Source organism: Bidens hawaiensis, unplaced genomic scaffold (genome assembly GCF_021521415.1).
Source record: "Bidens hawaiensis isolate Kalapana, Puna unplaced genomic scaffold, B.hawaiensis_p1.1 tig00040588_1, whole genome shotgun sequence".
NCBI classification, from domain to species: domain Eukaryota; kingdom Viridiplantae; phylum Streptophyta; class Magnoliopsida; order Asterales; family Asteraceae; genus Bidens; species Bidens hawaiensis.
In genome coordinates, this window is record NW_027505668.1 from 71,217 (window position 1) to 80,909 (window position 9,693).

Below are 9,693 nucleotides of genomic sequence, written 5' to 3' on the forward strand. Positions count from 1 at the left end.
ATATTACACATAAACTTCATTTCTTGATTCACGCCATCCACTTCTTCTTAATCCCTCATATACTTCTTAACGACCTTTGTTAACTTATTGTATTTACGGAGAAGCGTTTCTCCCATCTTTTTCTTTTTTTTCCCTCAATATCAATTTTCTTCCTCAACTCATCCGTTTCTTGTAGGGCTCGATCCAAATGTTCCTCCTGTGACTGTGGTATGTCGGTAGGATACCCGTATCTTGGAGGTGGGTCGCGGTAACCCATCATTACAATGTCGTAGTGGTTCTTGGGATCAGGGTATGGTGATGCAGTCACATCGGAGTGATAATTGAAGAATGCATCGGCTGCTTCATTTTGCTCACGGATCTCATTGGCCTGTTCTTCAATGGATGGAATTTCTCCTTGGTAAGGTGGAAAACTTGTTGATGCCTTACCCTTGAGTTCATGGAGAAATTTCATATATGGATCGACTGAGCCATAACTTGGGGTTGAGTGTTGTTCCTCCACTGGTGTAGCTACTTCATTTGGATTGTCCGGATACTCCTCTTCCTCATGATCGGTCTCCTCCTCAGTTTTCTCTTCCAATTCCTCCTCTGGTTCCTCTTCCAGTTCCTCCTCTAGCTCTTCTTCAGTCATTGCTGGCATATGGATCTTCTCGTATGGCATAGTCACTCTCATCTTAGGCTTGTGAGATGGTTCCCTTTTGTTGATATGAGAATTGGCGGTATCCATAGTTGAAATGCCGGTATGCCACCTCCGTTGGTCGGAGTGAAACTGCATCCAATCTGAAGAAGGAGAATTGGGTTCCTCCTTTACTTGCTTGTTGGCGAGAAAATAGTATGACGGATGTGGATTTGGCGGCACATATGTTGGATCTGAGTAATGTAGTGGAGTCTCCATGGGTTGATAAGTTGGAATCTCGGAAGGATAATACGTCGGTACCTCGGATGGTTGGTACATTGGCATACTTGTTGGATGATAACTTGAATGCCTCGGCGGTTGGTATACTTCGTGTGAAGTGTTATCCAAATGATAGATAGGACTTGGTTCCATGTTGGGTTGTTGGCTAGGTCCTTCGTTGAAATTAAAAAATGACTCGAAGTAATCTTTGCTCATGATGTCCTTGGGGAATTTGTAGTACTTCTTTGCTCTTCTTGCTTCATTATCATAATACTTTATTAATTCTTCGTATGACATCTCTTTGGATGGTTTAGAATGTAGAGAGGGAAAAAAAGGGTTACCAACCAATCTTATCCCTATTCAAATAAACAAGTAAATATTTCCTACGCTTGGATCGAAGCTTGGGTATTGTTTTATGATACCCAATTCGCTAAGATCGATGGCTCTTATACCAACCTGTCACACCCCCAATCTAGGCATAGGAGTGTGAACCATAGTTGGTACCACATTTGTAAATAAATCAGAGTAGCGGGTTAATGCGGAAGACTTTATAAAAACATAAGGATCATATTTATAAATATTTACAATACAAAAGATGAGACGAAAGTCTCGATTAGTTTTACTTGTTTTATAAGTTTTACAAAACCACCATGTTTTAATATTTACATAAAATTATCCGAGCCATCGGATTCTTGAGCTTTTTTGTCCTTCAAGCTCTAGTCTTGGTTACCTGCAAAATGTTATTAAAATACGTCAGCATCGAATGCTGGTGAATACGCTGACGCTAAAAAATATTTTCTTTACTTAATTACCCCTCGAGACCACGTAAGCCTCGGCCCATCTTGGCTTAGGAATAGTCAAGTTAAACAATCATTATAAACTCGAGTCTCTACACTAGGTCACCTCAGCAAGACACCGCAGCGTCTTGACATAACTTAGGTACCATAAATATACACAAGGTCATTTTCACTCGAACATACTTTGGTTCGGCCCATCGTAGCTGGAGGTCGTGACCAGGCGTGGTGCGATGTGCCCACCGCATACCACATATGTAAGGATTCAGACAAACATATACCACAGCCTGAGGGCTAGGCTCATACTCTTATTTACAATGTTTTTAGAGACATGTAGCCTCATGTAAAGTTTTACACATAACACGTTTGTTTTGTTTGAAAATAAGTTTGTAAAAGTGGGGCGTATTCACCTTTTTATAGGGATCGGTTTCCAACACCGTCCGTGAGTTCTTCTCTTGCTATCTCGCACCTATAGTACGAGTATAACTTTTGTTAGTCGGATACACGATCCGGCTTAAGACCTTTAGTCTTATTTATCTCGATGAACCTTTAGTTCATTTTCTCTTTTACTTTAAAACCTTTAGTTTTAATAGTAATTCATAAACCTTTAGTTTATTCATAAAAACCCGACGTTTCTTCTTTTAGAAACGTATTCTTTTCTTTATTATTTAAGTATACTCATTATACATAAATAATATATTTTATAACAAAGAATAATCATATACATATATATATATATATTCATATATACATTTTATTTTTCTTTCTTTATTTTCTTTGTTATACATTTCTTTCTTTATCGAGAATAACATCGACTTGGGTATTAAGCCTTTATAATATCTTATTATTATCTTGGTCGGGCATCATGCCTACCTTGCTTGGCTTAGTAATACCCTGGATACTTGGGCAGCACTTCGACGCCGCTCAATCAACACTCATTTCTTGCAAAACTCTTCCTCCTCACTTGGCACGCTTTTCGAGACACCACACTTCTCGGCACACACTTCATGGTAAATCGTTGGAACGTCGGGACAACACTTCCTTTTGGAATATCGTCTGGAAATGGCACGAATTACGAGGTTTCGGAGCACGTAAAATGAGGTGGGTCGATGGCACGTATTTCGAGGTAGTGAGAGAAGTTAGAGAGGGAGAGTAATGTGTGTGATTTTGAGGTGTGAGGGTTCAAACCCGTGGCTGCCTATTTATAGCCAAATTTTGGACCCTATCGCGCTACGCGATGGGTCACTTGGCAGGCCTATCGCGTATCGCGATATAGGCCTGCTGTGTCAGATAGTAGACCTGCCACGTGCTGACACGTGGCAGGCGCCGAGTCCACGTGGCGACACGTGGCGGCAACCGTTGCCATCATGTGCCACGTGGCACACGTCTCACAATCTGTCAGACACCCCATTGCGATACGCGATGGGTGTCTCTCTTGACCTGTCGCATAGCGCGATGGGTCAAGAAAACATATTTTTCATTTTAGTCCCTGAAGTTTGGAAATTGGCAGAATTGGTCCCTTGACTTTGAAAACTTGACATTTTTGGCCCGAATTTACGTGATGTTACAGAAACATACTCGTGATCAGTCAGAAATTTTAGATATTATTCACCGAAATAACGAATCTGTGGAAGATTTCATTACTCGGTTCAATGACGAAAGTCTAAACACCGGTGGAATCAGCAAAGATATGCTTCGTGGTGCCTTCCGCAAACATGTTAGATGTGATGCATTAATTCGAACCCTAACGGGTGGAGATGGAATGCCACATGAATGGGATGATATCATGACCGCGGCGAAGTTGTATGCCAGAACTGAAAAAACTTTGGGGTATAACAATTCAAAGCAGAAGTTAAAAGTGGAATTCCAAACTCCACGACCTAACAAACAGGCAAAGGGGCCAATTTGGTCAAGACTTCAGCCGAAAACGGAGGTATCAAAACCATTCGACGCAAGATCTCTCATTGGCAATAAAAACAAATCGGAACCCTCAAACCGAGGTCCCAACAATTGGACTCCACTTTCAAAGACCCCAGCCGAAATCCTCACTGCGGAAAATATGAATTTCATGAAACCGCAACCACTCACAAGGAGGTCATTCCTCGATGCCAAAAAACATTGTTCATTTCACGAAGACATCGGTCACAACACGAACGAATGTAATGCTTTAAAAAATGAGATTGAGGCGGCTGCAAAATCTGGGAAAATTGGACATTTGGTGAAAGGTGGAAAACCCAGGACTGATAAGGCTCCCGCGCGAGATAAATTGGTCCCGCCAAAAAAGCAAGTCAAGGACTTAAACGTTCATATGATCCAAGGCGGACATAAGATTGGAGGAAAGAGACAAGAGTCCGATGAAGAAGAGTGGAAGAATGAGCCAGTGATTTTTCCACGGATTAAAGGAGGGCCTAGTAACAAGAATCCCTTGATCATCACTGCCCTCTTCGGCCACTATTGCTCGCAATATGTTTTCTTTGACACCTGTAGTACGTCGGACATAATGTATGAGCAATGCTTCAAACAGCTGGATGAGGATGATAAGGAGAGATTGAAACCCATTCATGCTCCTGTGTCGGGATTTGGAGGTGAGATAATGCACCCAAGAGGGGTGATTTCCTTCCCAGTCACTCTAAGCGGCGGGGTTCACTCAAGGACCGAGGAGGTCGAATTTTTAGTTTTACCAGCAACATCGAAGCATGACATTATTTTGGGGCGGGAAGCGATCGGAGATTTCAATGCTCATCCTTCCACAGCACACCGTGCAGTTGGAATTCCAACTCGTACCGGAGTGGCTATCATTCACGTCAATTGCCATTGTTTTGCGACGGAAAGCCCAGTAAGATTCCGAAGCAAACCCGGCGGACTGAACCGGAAAAATGGGTTTTGAACAAAAAATTCCCTGACCAGACAGTCATAATTGGACCCGCTATTTCAGAAATAGTGAGGACTTTCTTAAAACAGTTGTTGACCAAAAACATGGACATCTTTGCCTGGAAACCCGCGGACATGACTGGTGTCCCGCGGAGCATCGCGGAACACAAATTAAGAGTGAACCCGGCATTTACTCCAATTGTACAAAAGAAACGTAAGATGGGTCCGGAAGAAACAAAAGCAATGAATGATGTGTTCAGGACCTCTTATAGGCTGGAGTTATCCGTCTAATCCAATATCAGACTTGGGTCGTCAATCCAGTTATTGTACCTAAGAGCAATGGGACATGGCGGATGTGTATAGATTTTAAGGATCTAAACAAGGCGTGTCTCAAGGACTGTTATCCATTGCCAGAGATCGATCTTAAGGTTGATGCCGTAGCCCCATTCAAATTCAAATGCTTTTTAGATGCCTACAAAGGCTATCATCAAATCCGCATGGCGGCAGGAGATGAAGACAAGACTGCGTTCCGAACATACCAGGGCATAAGAAGAAGTTCTAACATGCATATACATATAGCATACCACTTTATTACCCTATTTCCTTTATGGGGAAGAAAGAAAATTAAGGAACCTGCAAATATTGGTAAAACTACAATTATTGTTAACCAATCGTCCGCCCTGCACCCACCCCTCGAGTATATGCTTCAACAGGAATCACACAAGGGTAGATTATAAACCTCTAGTAAAATGACCGCCCGTAACCCAATAGTCCGTTTTAGGGATTGGCGACTTACCCATTCAGTGACTTTGGCACTGGACGTTCCCCAAACGGGTACTGTCGGGTCGTGTGAATTCAATAATAGACTGCTATAAAATGATGTCATTCGGTCTAAAAAACGCGGGGGCCACATGTCACACCCCGACTTAGGGCCTTGGCGTGTGACCAATAGTTGGTACCTATTTTGTAAAAACATCAGAGTTGCGGTTTTGTTTTAGCGGAAGTCTTTAATAAAATGTTATTATATTGAAAACTTATTAAAAAATCGGGTTAAAATACCCGGTTGATATTTCCTATACCTTTTGTTGAAAAACATAATTCTTTATAATATGTTGATATAAAATATCAGAGCCATCAGATAGCATCTAATGACTAATTCTCCAATCTTCTATTCTGTCATGCTTGTCTGTTCTAACCTTTCTTATTTTCCTGTAAAATGGGTTAGAAAATACGTCAGCACACAGCTGGTGAATGACGCTGACTCTTTATAAAAAATCTTTTCAATACCTTTGTGAAACCAACAATAATACCTTTGTGACTACTCATTAGGCACCCAACAATAATACCTTGTACAATTAATTACATACACAATATCATTTCTCTGAATAGTCCCGTAGACCTTCAGAGGCATGTTGATGATATGCATGGCCTCGGGGAAATGCCGAGTCACCATGTATGAATGGATCCAGACACATGTATACTCTTAATCAGAGTGTCCGTTTCTTATTATTGTAACACAAGGTTTTAAGGATTCGTAAATCCTATGCGAACATTCTGACTCTAAAAGAGTTTGTAAAAGGTTTGGGGCGTATTCACCTTTTCTATTTATAATCAGTTTCTGATACTGATTCCTATTTTCTGATTTCTTCTACTTGTTTTATTACCTCGGACCTATAGTACGAGAATAACCTTTGTATAAATAACTAGATCATCGATCTAGCTTCAGACCTTTAGTCCGTTATGTATAGCTTTAACCTTGATAAAAACATTTGTTTGTATAAAACATTTGGACCTTTAGTCCTCTTGTTTATTTACCAATCATATACTATGTTTCTTCTTTAGGAAGAAATGTCTATACCGAGTTCATTCTTCAAGAAGAAACATTAACTATATTATATTTCTTAATAATAAAGAAATACTATGTTAATTATACTCTTTGTATATACTTGCTTACGTTTCTTAATCAAGAAGAAACAATATTTTGACTATAACCTTTGCTTAAGAAAAGTTATATAATACTTAATTGTAATCAAGGTTTGGCTATACCTCCGACTATGGTCTAAGCCATTTATAATAATAAAATAATAACTTAGGCAGAACCCCTACCTGGCACGGGTATTCGGAGTTAGATATTCCTAAGTTTATATGGTGAACACTTCTATTCTATATGCACGTTTATCGAGGCATTCTTGATCTACCTTTCTTGGCACACAAATCAAGGCGATATTCAGGTGTCACCGGGTCATGCATGTACTAAGAGACGGGATGTCGGGTTACTTTTGGGTGGCACGCACTTCAAGGAAAACACCGGTATTTGGCACGGATTACAAGGTTATGATTGTCAGGTCGATGGCACGCAAAACGGTGTAGAGAGAGAAAGTAAGTTAGAGAGAGTGTGTGGGAGGTGTGAGGGGAATGGGCCGTGAGCCTCCCCTTTTATAGCTGATTTCGGGTCCCTTCGCGATACGCGATGGGCCCCTTTCTTCATGGTCATCGCGTATCGCGATGACACATGTTGTAAGACGTTGCCACGTGTCGCCACGTGGTCTGACACGTATGCCACGTGTCTTGCCATGCTGCCACATGTCACCAGAGTGTGACACGTGTCCCTGAGTCATCACGGACCTTAGAGATACGCGATGGCCGTGTACTTGGACTCATCGCGTATCGCAATGGGTCCCTGGGTATTATTTTTCATTTTTAGTCCCTTAACTTTAGTAGTTTGTCATGTCTGGGTCTAACTCTCGTTGTTGAAAAATACTAAGGCGGCTCATAAGCGGCTCGCGGCAATGCGAGCGTGCGAATTGCAAAGTGTGCCATCAAAGCGCCACATTGCGCCCAACTCCCTTTGTCGTCGCCTTCGCCATCGTCCTCGTCCTTGCCCGAGCCCGTGCGCATCGAGTGCTTCGCACCCTCTGCTAGGACCACTTGGTGCATGCTAAGCATAAAAGAATATAACTATGAAAATTCTCTCTCTTATAAAGAGCTTCCATTTCTTTACCACTTTCCATGTGGGATGGATTCTATATTCATTATTTATACCCATGTGGAATGCTTCCACTTTCTTGCATCCTTCAATGTGGGATGGAGTTTTCCTTTTATTCTTTATGTGGGAAAATTTAACTTAGGAAATATTTTTATTTCCTTATTTATCTTATATTTCCTTATTTAATATTTTCTAATGACTTATTTTTGATCCCTCAACATTCCTAAGTTGTCAAATTTGGATCGAAATTTTGGGGATGTTACACCAGATATCAACGATTGATGGACATAGCATTTAAGGGTCATATTGGTCGAAACTTGGAAGTCGGATGACCTTGTGATCAAAAGCATCGAGAAAGATCAAATATTGAGAGACATCGAAGAGACATTCGAAACCTTAAGGGATATCAAAATATGAAGCTGAATCCAACCAAATGTTCGTTCGGGATGGAAGAAGGTAAATTTCTAGGAGTAATTGTCACTGGTGTGGGCTTCAAGGCTAATCCGGATAAAATCCAAGCCGTAGCCCGCATGCCTTCTCCCTCATCCCTCAAAGAGGTTCAGACACTTAATGGTCGATTGGTTGCCCTGAATTGCTTTTTGGCGAACCATGCAGCTAAATCCTATCCGTTCGTCTCAACATTAAGAAACTGCCTCAAGAAGGCACACTTCAAATGGACGGCAGAAGCTGAGCAAGAATTCTTAGAGGTCAAGAAATGCCTAATGGAGTTACCTACGTTGACAGCACCTCATGCGGGAGAACCTTTGACGTTATATCTATCAGCATTTGATATCGCCATCGGGGCTGTTCTACTGACGGATAGAAAGAATGCCCAAACACCGATCTACTAAATCCGTAGGACATTGTCAAACCCAGAAACCAGATATTCGATGCTAGAAAATCTTGTTTTAGCACTGGTTTATGATGCCCGACGTCTCCGCAGATACTTTCAGGGGCACCCTATCAATGTGTTAACTAGATATAATCTCAAAAACGTTCTGAGTAAGCCAGAATTGTCTGGGCGACTGGTGAAGTGGGCCATTGAGCTAGAGGAACACGCGATAGAATACAAGCCCAGACCAACAATTAAGGGACAGGTGCTGGCGGACTTCGTCACTGAGGTTCCGCAACACAAAGAGAAAGAATGTTTGATTGAGTAGCAACCCCAAGCACCTCCTGAACAAGGACAAATTTGGTCACTGTTCACGGACGGGGCTTCAAGCAGTGAGGGATCTGGCGCAGGCCTCAGACTAGTCAATCCCGAAGGCCATGAATTTACATACGTCATAAAATTAGACTTCAAGAGTACTAATAACGAGGCAAAGTATGAAGCTTTCCTAGCGGGCCTGCGGATAGCCAAGAAGCTTGGGGTAAACCATTTGGAAGCCCACGTGGATTCCTTGTTAATCGCGGGACAGATCAATGGCATTTATGAAGCAAAGAATGACGTAATGGCTTCATACGTATCGCAGGCGAAAGATTTGATGCTTCAGTTTTCTTCATGCAAAGTAATTCACATAAAGAGAAGTGAGAACAAATCAGCGGATGCCCTTAGTAAGCTGGCTTCAACGAATTTCGAGCACTTTGCTAAGGACATCCGCATTGAAATACTGGATCGCCCATCCATCCCGCAACATCAAGTTTTGGTAATTCAAACTGGAGTAGAATCTTGGATGACACCTATCATATCTTACTTATCAACAGGAGCTCTCACGGAAGAAAAAATCGTGGCCCGGGAGATAAAACAGAAAGCCTTGAACTATCAGATGCATGACGGTGTTATGTACCACGTTCCTTCCTTGGCCCACTACTTAGATGCGTGGATGCCGAGGATGCAAACTATTTAATCAAAGAGGTTCATTAAGGCATTTGTGGCCTTCACGCAGGCCCACGAATGGTCGTAGCGAAGCTGATGAATGTCGGATACTACTGGTCAGGAATGCATCAAGACGCTGTGCAGGAAATCAAGAAATATGATTCTTGCCAGCTTCATGCTCCCAACACACTACGACCAAAGAACGAACTCGTTTCAGTCACTTCGGCCTGGCCATTCCAGAAATGGGCTATCGACATAATGGGACTTTTCCCTGAAGCCCCGGGACGCGTCAAGTTTTTAATAGTGGCCATTGACTACTTCACGAAGTGGGTGG

The 9,693-nt window shown here is 42.0% G+C and overlaps 2 protein-coding genes across 2 annotated transcripts; both read left to right on the forward strand.

Moving 5' to 3' along the window:
* Positions 1 to 3,247: 3,247 nt before the first annotated feature.
* Positions 3,248 to 4,573, forward strand: LOC143614628 (uncharacterized). The gene has a single exon (XM_077088009.1). The coding sequence runs from the start codon at positions 3,248 to 3,250 to the stop codon at positions 4,571 to 4,573; it is 1,326 nt and encodes a 441-aa protein (XP_076944124.1).
* A 3,860-nt stretch (positions 4,574 to 8,433) lies between these two features.
* On the forward strand, positions 8,434 to 9,390 carry LOC143614629 (uncharacterized). The gene is made up of 2 exons (XM_077088010.1): positions 8,434 to 8,689; positions 8,840 to 9,390. The coding sequence occupies exons 1-2, from the start codon at positions 8,434 to 8,436 to the stop codon at positions 9,388 to 9,390; spliced, it is 807 nt and encodes a 268-aa protein (XP_076944125.1).
* Positions 9,391 to 9,693: the final 303 nt, after the last annotated feature.

Excerpts from the sequence above, each read along its gene's own strand:
- LOC143614628 (XM_077088009.1), top strand. The coding sequence starts at position 3,248 with ATGTTACAGAAACATACTCGTGATCAGTCAGAAATTTTAGATATTATT.
- LOC143614629 (XM_077088010.1), top strand. The coding sequence starts at position 8,434 with ATGCTAGAAAATCTTGTTTTAGCACTGGTTTATGATGCCCGACGTCTC. Across the intron at positions 8,690-8,839 it reads GCAACACAAAGAGAAAGAAT|ACTTCAAGAGTACTAATAAC; the intron begins GTTTGATTGAGT and ends TCATAAAATTAG.